The sequence below is a fragment of the Mytilus californianus genome, unplaced genomic scaffold, assembly GCF_021869535.1.
Source record: "Mytilus californianus isolate M0D057914Y unplaced genomic scaffold, xbMytCali1.0.p SCAF_1, whole genome shotgun sequence".
Lineage (NCBI taxonomy): Eukaryota > Metazoa > Mollusca > Bivalvia > Mytilida > Mytilidae > Mytilus > Mytilus californianus.
The window spans coordinates 7,827,068-7,842,514 of record NW_026262581.1 but is presented as its reverse complement, the minus strand read 5'-3'; the positions used below and the strand labels follow the sequence as shown (position 1 = coordinate 7,842,514).

The 15,447-nt window shown below is 30.5% G+C and overlaps 1 protein-coding gene across 1 annotated transcript in view; it reads right to left on the bottom strand.

The window, feature by feature from the left end:
- Positions 1 to 2,505: 2,505 nt before the first annotated feature.
- The window catches only part of LOC127727218 (SCO-spondin-like), a 61,801-nt gene continuing 48,859 nt past the window's right edge, over positions 2,506 to 15,447 (bottom strand). The window contains exons 29-33 of the mRNA XM_052234808.1: positions 12,581 to 12,745; positions 10,184 to 10,360; positions 9,126 to 9,275; positions 8,035 to 8,469; positions 2,506 to 2,789 (exon numbers count right to left, since the gene is read on the bottom strand). Coding sequence (XP_052090768.1) covers positions 2,719 to 2,789; positions 8,035 to 8,469; positions 9,126 to 9,275; positions 10,184 to 10,360; positions 12,581 to 12,745 — 998 coding nt within the window. The 3' untranslated portion in view covers positions 2,506 to 2,718. The remainder of the gene's footprint in view (positions 2,790 to 8,034; positions 8,470 to 9,125; positions 9,276 to 10,183; positions 10,361 to 12,580; positions 12,746 to 15,447) is intronic.

Below are 15,447 nucleotides of genomic sequence, written 5' to 3'. Positions count from 1 at the left end.
CTGATATTTCATGCATATTACATTTATGTATAAGTTTTTTTCCATGACATTCCATCGATGTTGAACTCTCTGTGTCTTCGTTTTTGTTTGTTGGATTGCTGTCTCATTGACATATAACTGACATCTCTATACCTATGTATTAAATCTTCTAGATAATCTACTAAAAAAATCCACTAATTCTCAGTCATACTGAATTCCTTGAAGTCCTAATCGAGTGATAATTCTGTTAAAAATTTCTTCACAGTCCATATCAGAATAGTACTATGAAAACATCTAAAACATATTATATGAACAAAAAGATATCAGCACTGGTAGTTATAGTTCTTTGAAAAGATATGACTGTCAATTTACAGTTTCAGCTAAAGAGCAGTTTATGATGAGATGGCTCAAATATGTCCAATTAATCATTAACAAAAAGTAAATGCAATAGATGTAATAATAATTAATAACAATAATTATGTTTGTCTGATATACATTATATATGAACAATTTGATATTTTCTAACCTGTATATTTACCAATATACCATTACAAGTCATTGTGATATATAATTTTGTTTTTGCCAAAAAATAAAATTTAAAAGATATAATGCATAACTTATTATACTAAATTGATTATAGCAGTTTTATAGCTGTGATATTTTCCACAATTATACTGCATATCAGGATATTAATAAATGTAACAAACATTGAAATAAATAATGTAATATTAAAAACATTTGATGACCAAATTCCTTGAAATTAATTGACATGGAATAAATCATTCATAAATTCATGCAACTTCAAAATTTCAGTGGACAACTCTTGTCAAAAGTATTCATAGTCTGAGTCATGTCAGATACTTAGTTCTCACAGCATCAATTTATCATTAGTGACCAAAAGTATACTCATTGCCCGTTTCTGGCAGTAGTATAAATGAAATTTGATATTTGGGACAGGGCAGTATTTGTCCAACTTTTGAATCTAAATCTTTTAAAATATGTTAACAGTCAAAGAAAAGTAAATGAAAATCTAAGTTCCAAAAAGAGTTAAAATATGTTGGAGCAACCATAATAAGTTGCCTGAATTTTAAGTTATGGCCTATGTTTTAGTCTCAAAAGTCCTCTGAATATTGTTCCCCACCTCCCCTAATGGAATTTTGTCATATTTTAAATTACAAAAAAGAAATTGACAGTTATTAATGATAAAAGAACTTGATTTTCTTATCTTGACTACAACATTAGAAAAGGCAAAATAGCAAATGGAGCTGCTTTTTGAAAACTGAGCTGGGCAAGCATATGTCAAACTGAATTTTGAATATTGTGTCATTAGATTAACTAAATCAACATATTCACATTGCAACTTTAAAATAACAATCAAACAATCAAAACTAACATTAAGTTATTATCCAATATAGCATGTTGAACCTGAAAAACTAGAAGAGAGAGCATTTAACTGCATAGAATGTCAAAATTCAAAAGCAGATACATTCAGCTGAATTATTTATTACATTTCATTGCTAAACTTTATTTTTTGCCACTAAACATCAATTATTAAGTACATGTGTACTATTAAATCGTTAATTGTCTTCTACATTGGTGCAGAATACAACATAAAGGATAATGAAAGACAACATCTACATTGTAGTGTTTGTACCATAACATCTTACTGGACCAATCACATGGTACCCTTCCTCTTCGTTGTTTCTGCCTGTTTTAATTTTACAAAGGAATACATCAGAAAAGTATCGTAATTATTCAACATTCTTTTCGACTGCAAATGAGGCCCCTTATGGAGGGTTTCTCACAACTTTTGCTATGGTTATTAAATGAGAAAAAAGTCACTCTATCTTTATGATCTCGCTCAATCTTTATGATCTATGTACAATTTTGGTATTCAATAAAAATGTGGAAATTGATAGTAAGAAATCAAAAATCATTTAATTATTTTCAGATTTAATCAGATAATTCAATATAAATCTGCCTGGTATTAACACAATCCAGAACACCATGAGGGACCTCACAAATAAAAGTAATATTTTTTAACAGGAAAGATCTTTATTATTTGATTTTCAAGCTAATCAATGCTAGCAAAATTCGCTGCTTAAATGAGAGGAGCTGCTTCTATATCATTGAAATAATGCAATAAATTAATAAAGTCATATCCTATTACATTTAAATATGGAATTGCTTGCGCTATTTGCATCCAATTATATAAATACATTTGAGTGAATGAAAAAAGTGTAGTTTTTGAAACCAAAGATTAAACAATTTGTACATGAAACACTGTAAATAAAGCATATTTCTAAAAAATTAATAATTAAAATGAAACAAAATGAATATTAATATATAACAAATCTAACAAATACATTTCACTATAAGTTAAAATGTAAAATATAATAAATAATAATATCAAAGACAATGTGCAAAATAAATGTTGAAAAATAAATTAAAATTCAAACATATATAATGATCAGTTGATAGATAAAGAGAAATTTTCCAAAATATTTTTGACAGTTAAATTCTCAACCTGCTTTACAAAACTGTGTATCGTTTAATTTTTTTTAAAAGAAAATCTTAAACATTGATATTTGACAAATTTCAATTTAAAACTGAATGTCAAGACATTTTGAACATAAATTAAAAAAGTAAAAGTTTGATAAACTTGCTACAAGAAAATACACTACAGCGCTATATAGGTGTATATCTAGGTTTAATACATAGTGATATCTGTATGCGCTATTAAAGATTGGAATCTCCTGTACAGTATACTCTGCCAATGGTAACTACTCCTTCTTCAACTCCCTCATTACCTAAAATGCAGTAAATCAATTTAAGCAGTGAATTAAATGTAAAGCAGTGCAATATTCAAAGGTAAAGATCTGTTTAATATCAACTGTTAATCCTTATTTGATGGATTGATTGATTGATTGTTGTTTGCCTTGCGTCCAGTGGCAAATATTTCATGCATGTTCTGGACGAGAACAAATTAACAATTGATACAATTTGTAGGTTCTATCATAGGTTTCAATCAGGTTGAAGGGCTGGGAAATTTGAACTGGCACTGGAAAACACTGGTATGTTGGATAGGGAAATTTGAACTGGCACTGGAAAACAATGGTATGTTGGATAGGGAAATTTGAACTGGCACTGGAAAACAATGGTATGTTGGATAGGGAAATTTGAACTGGCACTGGAAAACAATGGTATGTTGGATAGGGAAATTTAGCCTTGCAACAGACCCCCTACAGACCAATCAAAGAGTTGTTGTTCGGGTGGCATTCTCTCTACACCATATATATCGACCTTATTCTGACCGAACGTGGCTGCAAATTCATACATCCCACACAGCCCAACAGAACCACCACTTTGGCAAGTATTTTACTGCCAGGGAAGGCCATGTCAACCCATGGGGTGGTCCTAATTTGATATAATTATTTTCATAAAAATGATTATTTTTTCTCTATATCTCTCCATAAATTTATCCTTTGATTTAGTTGATGTCAAAGCCCTCCTCCAAAAAAAAAATTAATTAGCCTTAAATATATATATCAGATAAGATGTTCAATATTACACACCAAAAAATGTTATAGACATTACAAGAATTAAAAAATATTTGGTCAGTAGTATTTATAAGATTTATATATTCAAAAAAAATATAGGGCTTGCTAGCAAAATTTTAATACATTATCTTTGAAAAAGCTAGAGAGGTTACGAAATACATTGAAAAGTTTTTGAAATGTTAAATTAGTGAATGTCCATATATATAATTCAAATTCAATTTCTGATTTGTGAAGACTATATGGAATAAATACAGTGTAACAGTTGATATATTTCTTACTCTGGTAAAAGTAAAATATCAAAGGTATCAAAAGGGATTTTAAACAATAGGGGAAGGAAGTGTATTGAAGGTATATAAAATAGAATGGGAAGTGAGAGTATTGATGATAAAAAAAACCTGCAATAGGATTGTTTAAAACATTCATCACAACTAAAAGGGAAGTAAAAAGCAGGAAACTCTGGAAAAATAGAACTATTGTTACTAAAAAGTACTATCTATGGGAAAGGAGTGATGTGGTACAATGAAACTTCAGAAGGTGTGAACAAAGATTTTAAAGCAAGGATGAACCAGATAAGAATGTTGCTTTTTTTAATAACAAAAATGTCAGGTACCGACAGACATATTGTCATCTAAATGAAAGAGTATAACCACCTCACAATAATAAAAATTCAAATTTTCTTTTCCATAGTATTTCAAGGCAATATGTTAACTTTCAACCACTCACAATGAAAAAGAACAGGTGTTTTTCCTTCCGTAAGCTAAATATGTATATCAAACTTGATGCGCGTTAATGACCATCATTGTATGACTATACTTTTAAATAAACTTTATCGAACATTTCAACTTATGAAAATTAGCAACTGCAAAAGTAGATGATATATTAAGTATAAAAACAGGGAGCAGTTTTAAAAGTATCTTTCGCAAATACTAGAAAATTGGAGAAGGATAAAAAGTCATATAATAAAACATTTGTTGACTTTTGATTTCAGTTGATACAATGATTTATCAACCCCAGAGATATGACAAATTACCCTCTGACGTTGGCATTGTGCTGAATAAGAGTCAACCTTGACATTTGACGTAAGGTTGACCTTTGACCTTGAATATCAGTGAAGTCAACCTTGTCTTCATGTGCAGAGTAGAAGAGTTGACATCTCTGCTTTAAAAATTGATCGACTGTTTTTCAATCAGTTAAGTCCTTATCACATTGTCGTGACATGGTGTTAACCTATAGATATAGACCCTTGACCTTGATTTGACCTTTGATTGTTGTTTGCTTAACATCCAGTTAAAAATATTTCTTGAAAATTCAGGACAGGATTTACTTTAAAAAGTCAACTTCTTATCTTGGAATATTACCAAGTTCAATGAAACAATTTTCTTTTGGTACTGTGCAGACAAGGTATTGATATTTCCAAATTCAAACACAAATCATGAATATGCGGTATTGGTATTGGTAATATTTTCCTTTTTCAAATCCAGAAATTAAAAAAAACTATTTCAGTGAAACATCTATATGGGATTCAACAAGGTATAACACAAACGAAAAGTTTTTAAAATGTATGAAAGGAAAGAATGGAGTGTGCAAGAGGATAGCTAACAAATCTAATTTCGACTAAAGATAGGATTGATAAATGCAACCTCTGGAAAGCAGAATAAGAGGAAAGAAAATGACAACTATGATCACAAAGAGTTCATCAAATGAAGGCAGATATATGAGTCCTGGAATTGGATAGATGATTTATTCTGTTCCATAACATTCTAATGGTCCAATGACATGATATGCATCCTCCTCGGCACCACCTTAAAACATTGACAAAATAAATAGTGTCAGTAAGCATTAACAGAGTAAAGCTCAAATTCAAAATTAATTAATTAATATGTAAAAATGATGGAAATCAAACTGCAGTTCTTTGTGAATGCAAATTTCAAGATAGAAAAAAAAGTTTATAAATTTGAATTGTTGAAATAAAAATTGCATGTCGCTTTCCAGCAATGCGTCTGTATAATACTTTACTGTGATTTTGCATTACGCTGTTCTGCAATCAGTAATGAGACATTGCTAGTTAGAGCAATCATATTGCATTTTACAAGATAGTCTGTCTGAAATAAAATTCATGAAATACTAACCTCACATTGATTAGAATGCATATTTGGCATATAAAAATAAATGTCTCAAATTATGAAATTGTTATAGTATCACAGATCACCATTTAATAAATAGATGAAGAAGTTCAAAAAGCATGTTTTTTTTTCATAATTATACTGCTGGTCAGAGATGGACAATGCAAAATTGAAGCAAAATGATTTCAGATTAAATGATACATACAAACATTTTATCACAATTTTTTATTGTCAAATTCATTCATTAATTAAAAAGCTTATATTTCCACTAGACATTAAAATATTTTTAACTAAGGATGAGTTCTAGTATAACAGAACTGATTAAAGGGCAACAGTATAAAATAAATGTTAAATAAACATCTAATTGTATAGAACAGTGGGTAAAAATTTCATAAGGATTCAGGAAAATATACTTGAGTTATCTAGAGACACATGAACATTTGTCTAGTTTTGATGATTTAGGTCCCATAGCTCAGGACAGACTTATCTGAAAATTATCGAAATGAAAAGGTAGTTTGTCTTATAAAACATAGCATTACACTAGAGGCTCTAAAGAGTATGTGTCACTCATCTAGGTCTACGTGCATTTTCAACAATGGACACTCTCCAACAATGCAAAGTAGAATATAATTCATGAACTAATTTCTCTCTTTTGTTGATCTTGTATTGCTGATATTTTTTCTGCTTAAAAGTTTCTCTTTATCTTCTTTACTAATCACTTTTGTTTTCAAAGTTTCTATCTATTTATTATAATAGTTTTCAAAATAATAAACAAGAAAGCAAAAAATTGGTAAAAATTGTCATTAAAGGGCAATAACTCTAATAAAGGAGACAACTGACAATTCAGACATGTTGTCTTATTTGTAGATATTGTCTTGCTGATCATATTTGATATTTAAAGTTTCACTTTCAAAAATTTGTAAAATTTCGTCATTTAAGGGTTATAACTCCTATAAGGAGTCAACTGACAATTAAGGCAATGTCGGCTGAATTGCAGATCTTGTCTTGCTGATAATTTTTGCTATTTACAGTGTCTATCTATCTATTATAGTTTCAGATTAATAGGCAAAATGGCAAAAAAATTGGTCAACATTGTTATTTTAAAAGGGACATAATTCCATTAAGGAGTAAACTGACGATTTCTAAAGTGATGTAGATATTGTCTTGCTGATCATTTTTGCTATTCAAAGTTTCTATCCACATATTATAGTTTTCAAGATAATAGGCAAAAACGCAAAAAATTGGTAAACATTTTCATTAAAGGGCAATAACTCTAATAATAATAAATTCTTTATTTAGAGAGGGTAACTCAATTAGAAGTAGTCTAATTTTCATTGAGGCCCTCAAACAAAATACATGTATACAGTTAACATTCATACATTCATAATCAGGTGACAACCGACGATTTCAGACATTGTTGTCATATTTGTAGATATTGTCTTGCTGATCATATTTGCTATTAAAAGCTTTTATCTTTCTATTATAGTTTTCAAGATAATAAGCAAAAACGTAGAAAATTGGTAAAAATTGTCTGTAACGGCAATAACTCCTATAAAAAGTCGTCTGACAGTTTTGATATGAATTGATAATAGGAAGGTCTCAACATTCTGAAAATTTCTGTCCTATCAGATTTTCTCTATCTATAGATACAGATTTTAAAAGATAATACCCAAAACTTTCATTTTATCCCTTTTTCTATTTTAGCCATGTCATCCATCTTGGTTGAAAGGCAGGGTCATTGCATGACAACGACAGGACAGATGCCAACTGATGGGAATGGCTCACAATGGCCCTATGGGCCAGGTGAGCTAAAAATTGAAAAGAATTAGTGAAAAGCATACTTGAAATTTCCTGTGAAAAATTGCATACTTAATTTAACTCCAGTTACTCTGGAACTACTAATCAAAATCAATAAGGGAGTTTACTTTTATTTGATGTGGTAAAGCAAAAAAAAAAAAACCCTGAAATTCTTTGAAAGAGTACCTGATTTATCACCAAACTTATGGATTTTTTTACTCTGAAAACACTTATTTGAAAAAAACATAAAAATTAAAAGGTATGTTAGCCTGTCTTCATAAAGCCTAACAATTTCTAAATATTTTATTTTGAATTCATGAAAGATGTTTTGAGTTATTGTCGAACAAATAACAATATTGCTTATTTCTGATAAATACAATCCAATAACTCTGACCAAATAAAATCTGAAAATCATCAAAATCTAAAAGTAAGTTAGACTTCATGGAAACATATCATTATGTAAAAATTTGGTAAAGAATTGTAAGAATTAAAAGTAAACGCAAGACAGACAGACAATGTTATACCGTAATAAACCCATCTTTAAAGGTATCTAAAAACTAAAGCTAAATTCTCACCTGTATCACCAGCATAAAATGCTACAATAGGTAATTCTGCCTTGTTTGTTACATAACCTTCATCTGAACGCCAATCTGCATCATTAATATCACAGTTACATGTGACATCAGAACTATTACAGTTATTGTTAGATCCACAGGCACACATCCCACTACCTGGTACTGCCCCAGGGAAGTAATCAGCTGCTGGCTTTTGCTGGCCATCAGGAATGTAAGCGGTTGTTCGATTAGTCCAGAATGTCGTCCAATGGCCTTCTTGGTTTGGGTTATGTATGACTGCACCTTTACACTGCCACTGAAGGAACTGACTGCAATTTTCTGATGCATCAATGATGGATGCAGCATGTCCTATACTAATGTTATAAGTTAGAATGAGGGCGTAGTCACCTGATCCTTCAAATCCACTCACTCTAGTCTTCATCTCTTTGTTATGGCCTGAAAGACGAATAATGATGAAAGTTTCTTTCCTAAAAAAAGGTTTTGTGATGCAAATCTTTTTTATATTGGAAAACAATGATGGTAACTAATCAGAATTGAAATAAGATGGAAATGACATCAAAGCACAAAAGACTTACAAAAAGGTAAAAACTTTAAAACTTCTTTTAATGGTGTTCTGTAGATTTGATAATACAGTCTTTTTCTTTTTATCAAATCTAATGTGCATTTTTTTTGCAGTAAATGAATCTTTTATTCTAATTTGTTTTGCTGAAAAAACTGTAACACAGGAGTTGGTACCTACAAGGTTTCTGATGAAAAAAAAAATTGTTCCAACCTATAAAATTCTGCTGATAGAAGGTGCAAAAGCCTACATGTTCACCTAAAGGATTGATTTGGCATATTGCAAATTAATTATTAAATAAATGGAGAATGTGTCTATGAGACACAGATGATGCCCCGCTTGCATATAATATTATAAAGGGGCATAACTCTAGAAGGGTAAAAGTGATGCCATCCAAATTCGAACTTGATCTGTGTTTTGTGGTAATAAGCATTGCGTACAAGTTTCATAACATTTGGTTGAGGCAAACTAAAATTAGAAAAACAGAAGTATCAAACAGTAATTGCAATTAGGACCATATATGTATTCTAACCAATGACAGTGACTCCAGTCCCATTATGCGATTCCATGTCACAGTAAACTTCAACGGCATCAAGTTGAAATCCAAACTTGGTTACAGGTGCTACCCAGGCAAATGTACTGTCCACCAGTCCTTGTTTACCCCAACCATCACAGTGTGGTTCTGTAAATGTAAAATCACAGGTTATCTTTCAAAAGTATATATAGTTACAGGGTCATTTGATGAAACTGCAAACCATGATACATGCACAGGACAAGAAATTAAAATCAAATATGAAAATATTAACAAAATCAATAAAGCATAAAAGAAGAAAAGGATGCCTAGTTTTTACTTGAATGATATCTTGATTACTTAGGTGCAACTGTGTGCAGGTTTTATGATTCTTTATAGTAATGAAGGTTTGAGAGGCAATAGAGTCAAAATAGCCACTTTTAATCATTTTAATTTGTAGAATGCTTATATAAACTCCATATAAAATAACAACTTATAATCTTATTGCTGTCAAAATATTTGAAAGGAGCTGATTAAAAAGCTAAAAGTGTTTGTTTATGGACAATTTTCTTTATTTTCTTCTTACAGTTAATCTGCCATGACAGGCAGCTAGTATGGTTTTCAATCAAGGGAAGTAATTTGCTAAAACCTTGAAATTTTTGAACAGAATTTTGCTTCTGAAAATGAGTTTTTAGTAAAGAACCATATCATCTTGGGTTTATGAGAAATGGACAAATACAACTTTAAGTAGTTGATCATATGTATGAATGTGAACAGATATAGAGAAATTAAGGTAATAAGGGTAAATATATAATGCCTATAAATAATGTTATACTAACTACTAACCAATTGATACTGAAAAAATAGTACTGTGCATGACATATAATTAATCAATATCTCTCTTTTGTGCCAAAATAGGTTTAAAAAAACCGTTTGTATCTAGTTTAAAACCTGTAATTTTAGAACCTATGAATAAATAAATTTAGATAGTGAAAACTTGCATACAGCAGACTTCACTCCTATAAAACAGGCTTCCAAAGTACGTAGGTAAATCCTTTACCTCTAAATACAGAACTTACCGTATGGGGTGCATGAAAACGTATGACACGCTTCTGTTACTGTGGCATCTCCTGCACATGCTGCAGTCAAGTTGCCATAGGATTCCATGTCACATTCACGTGACCTTGACCTCAGCCCTCCATCACATGTTACTGTACAGAGGCTCCATTGTCCCCATTCAAACCAATCTCCATTAACTATAATTAGTTGAGACATTTGTTTTATATAATTCAAGTGAGCTTCAGAAGTACTATTTATAAACTTACTGTTAACCATTCCAATACATTTTAGAAAATTGTTACAATAATATCAAAATATCTAATTTAAATTCTTAAAATACATATAGATTCAAACAAATGTTAATGTTGGAATAGAAAAACTGAACGCATATGCTTTTGAAATAAATATTAAAATAAGATATATATCTATTGCTACTTCATCAACTATCTACTTCTCGAAAAAATATGTTCTGAATACAGAAACTATAAATTCAGAAATTATTGCATACATTTATCATTACAATTTTTGGAGAATATACAAAAATGTGAATTTAAGGTGGTACCCAACACCTTGACTAATATTAATTTGGCTCGTTTAATTTTCATAAAATTTTGACAAAATGTTTACTTTGACCCTTTGACAAAAATATAAAAATTTCAAAAAATTTGAACCAACCACTTCATCAGAAAAATTTCATTGGTTATATAGCAGTTTGACAAACACTAATTTTGATCATTGAGAAGCTTAATATTTCCTTAACAATACAATGTGATTAAAACGTTTAGCTGATTTTTACAGAGTTATCTCCCTGTAGTGTTAAGTACCACCTTAATACAATGTTAAATACTGATCAATCAATAATGGACAACACAAGACAACAATCATATAAATGGTGGGTATATGGGGTTTTGGTTTGCTTTGGTAAGGTACGTGAATAAGAATAATTGGTGGTTGGTGACAGTGAAATGTATGACAAATCTTTATATAAATAATAATCCTGTAATAAAGTCTTCCATTTTATATTCTGGAATTAAGAAAGTTTTTGTCAATATCAATTCAAGAATTATAATTTGTAATTTCATAATAAAAACCTTTATAATGATGTGAATGCAGTTTTGAAATCTACATGTAACCTTGTTTGAGAAAAAAAATCAATATCTGAGTATCAATCTATTGTGACACTTTGTATGTGTATTTTCAGTGTAAGTTTGATGAGATTGGATGGTAATCCTTTTTTAATTTAGGGGGAGGGGACACCAGCTATAATCCTTTTCTCATAAAAAGATAAAAGAAATTTCTTATCGTAAAACTACATAAAGCTGATCCTTCTATTAGACTCATGCTACAATTGATTATATTTTTATTCAAATATATCTTACTGCATCTTGAGGATAAGAATTCCCCTGCCTACAACAAAAAATCCTAAATGGAATGTAGGCAGATAATTTTTTGGAATATTGACATGCCATCTCATAGCTGAATAGGAATCATTGTTTTATTATGAGCAAGGTTTGTATTGCATTGTGTCACCTTTACATTTGATCGTTGACCTTCAGACTTTAAAGCTTACAGATTTTTTTACAAATAAATGTTTATTCACTGTTTAACGTTGAGGATAATTGCTACAAGTGTATTATGTATGAAGAGACAAATTTTAAAGAATATTAAACAAAATTTCTTCACTCCTGGCAAAAATTACCATTACTTGGAATCTAAGTGTTCTCCCCAGTGCTTTTTAGCATCATGGTAATATAATGCTATAGTGCTAGAATGTGATGTTATCTGAAATGATTTTCTTAAAGATAGTGTTATGGATGTGATGCTATAATTTCTAGAAACAAGGTTTCTCATAATTCCCAGTTAACTGGATCATGATATAAGAAATTTCTGAGAAAAACACTGTATACATATAATCTTAATAAATAAATAATTTTTTAATGGATATAAAACTTGCACAGAGAACTATAACTATTAACTATTCATGCAATTATATCTAAACTATTAAATGTGTACTAATGCATGAAACTTAATTTTGCTGGTTTGTTAGGGGAATCATGAATTTTTTGATAGCTATTGTAAATATAGGTACAATCTTGTCAAACTGGTTGTTCAGTCTTCCTTTTTTCTAACTGTTCCATGCCTTGACTGAATAAACAAGAGGACAGGGCCATGTGAAAATTTCCAACAAATCTATGGTTTGCATGAATTATTTCTTAAACATTCAAACAAATTTGAGGCTAACAGTTCCTAAAAATATGATGTGACATACACCAACATTTTAAGGCTCATTTTACACTAATGGTAGTGAAAAGGGCACATTTGACATTCAACGATAAATCTAAGAAACAAGCAAAATCAAATTCATTGTTTATTTATATGCATAAAACTGTTTTTTTGACAGTGGTATTTAGACTTACTTGGACAAGGATTAGTGTTACAAACTTTGTCTTCTATCCTTACACCCTCACAATCTGCACCACCATAATAAGGTCCAGTACATGTTCGATTTCTAGTACTGGTTCCACCCCCACATGTAGTGGTACAGTCAGACCAATCAGACCACACCTTCCATATACCATCAACTAAAATACAAACACAAAGCATATAAAGTTTCTGTGTTCAAAAAAGGATAACAGTGTAGTTCTCTAGAACTCCAGCTCCTTGGACATAAATAATAGAGGATTTGGGATATATGCCAATGTAAAAGCAATTTGACAACTTAAAATAACATAAAAGCCAAGAAATCTATGATTGGTCAGTTAACTGTCTTCAACAAAATAATATATCTAAACAATGTCAAGCACTGAATCAATAGTTAAGTACAGAATAGTAATGCATTCAATGTGACGATATTTAACTAGTTTTACAGCAATCAACCCTCTCTTTTCATCTCAATCAGTAGAATACCCCTAGGAAATATAAAGTATGTACAATAATTATCCATTCAGAATAAAACCCTTACACTTAGATATGCTTTGTAATCAATAATAATGTTACAATAATAATCTTATTTCAACACAGTAGTTAACAGGTTATCATCTTTATTCATAAAATGCTCCTGCCATAGAAAATCATATCCCTTTTAAACATGATAACATGTTAATTGTCTTATATGCATAGTGTTGGTTACTGGTTGCCTTATTGTTTTTTCACATTTTGTCATCCAAAGGCCTGCCTACTTTATGGTATGGGTTTTGGTGCTGTTGAAGGCTAGTGCAGTGCCCTATAGGTATAAAACCACTAATTATAGCCCCATTGCTTTCTATGTTAAATTCTGCAATTTCAAGCATAAATGGCTACTTTATCTTAAGTTCAAATAAAGTGGCAGTTATTTCATGTCAAAACTGTACCTTATGCTGACTTGTGCTGAAAAAATCAACATACCTTTAATTGCATAATAGAGCGTACTGGTTCCCGGAAGTTTGATAGTACAAAAACAGGAACTTCTGATCTGAACAACAGGCCAAATGAGCCCTCCTATTAAAATTTCCTATACTTCTTTATTATTCAAATAAAACTTTCAACAAGGGTTCTACAGTGACCCCAAGTCCCCAAGCTTTCATTTGATACTAAAACTACCCAAATATTCCCACTATTGACAAAGATACAGCTATGCGTAGGAACTATTTTGTTTAAAATATGTACTACTTTCTTGTATGTTCTTTCCGACCGGGCCTGAATTAGTGGTTCTATACCTATAACAGCACCAAACTTGTTATATTGACTTCTGCTTGACTTAATTTACTTCTTTGATCTATTTCTAGCATAGAAAAACACATAAAGCTTTTGTCAAAACACTATATCACTGAATTCAAGCTCAAATTGGACTGGTAGTAACATATGCGTTAAACAAAGAAAACTACATATGGATACTAATAGTGACAGATATGACACTTTTTCAATTATTACCAGTTCTGATTTGTTAATATCTACTCAAATAACAGTGTTCTTACCTATATGTCTTATTTTTATCAGAGATTCTTCCTTGAATATAAATACAGTTGTCCAAACATAAAATATAATTGATAATTTTGTCCCCCCTTTTTTCTACATGTTGGAAAAGGAGAGTGATTAGGTAAAAAAACCATACTTTTATGTATAAAAATGAATCAACAAAGCAATTTATGTATCTCCAAGCTAGACAACTTGCTAAAATGGTTATAAAATGCATTTCAAGTGAGATTTTGGAATTCCTATATAAATATACACCAATTTTCCTTGAAATAAATAATTCACCAAGAAACACAATAAAACATGAACACTCACTAGATAATTTGACCAAAAACAATATTTATACTATAAACTAGTCATGATATACAAGATTCATTGGTTTCAGTGTTAGATAATCCAAAAATTTAAATTTTAGGTAAAATCTTAACTGTGTGCATGCTAAATGACCAAAAAAGGCTAAAATACCTTATTGTAGCAATTTGAGGGCTGTAATTTGACACTAACATAATTGTTACATAAAAAAAATAATGTAACATGATTTCTGACAACAAATGTGACCAATTTTCACTGTAAAGGGTATGATTTCTAAAAATAGAATTTCACATGCCTGTCAGTAATAGGTATAAAACCACTAATTTATAGCCCCATTGCTTTCTATGTTAAATTCTGCAATTTCAAGCATAAATGGCTACTTTATCTTAAGTTCAAATAAAGTGGCAGTTATTTCATGTCAAAACTGTACCTTATGCTGACTTGTGCTGAAAAAATCAACATACCTTTAATTGCATATTAGAGCGTACTGGTTCCCGGAAGTTTGATAGTACAAAAACAGGAACTTCTGATCTGAACAACAGGCCAAATGAGCCCTCCTATTAAAATTTCCTATACTTCTTTATTATTCAAATAAAACTTTCAACAAGGGTTCTACAGTGACCCCAAGTCCCCAAGCTTTCATTTGATACTAAAACTACCCAAATATTCCCACTATTGACAAAGATACAGCTATGCGTAGGAACTATTTTGTTTAAAATATGTACTACTTTCTTGTATGTTCTTTCCGACCGGGCCTGAATTAGTGGTTCTATACCTATAGAGGTTTACGTCCTCATCCTATGGTCTCTGGTTGTTAGTTATCTCATTGGCAATCACATTACATGTTCTTTTTTATGTACACCAATAAGACAGTCATTACTTGGTTAATAATGTCCAAAACCATGGTAATAGGGTCTCTGATGTGATTTTACTTTCATATTTTACTTTCATACAGTCCTTAATTTTCACTAAACTGTTTACATAGAGATATGTCTCGCCTGTATGTAATTTGATAGCATTA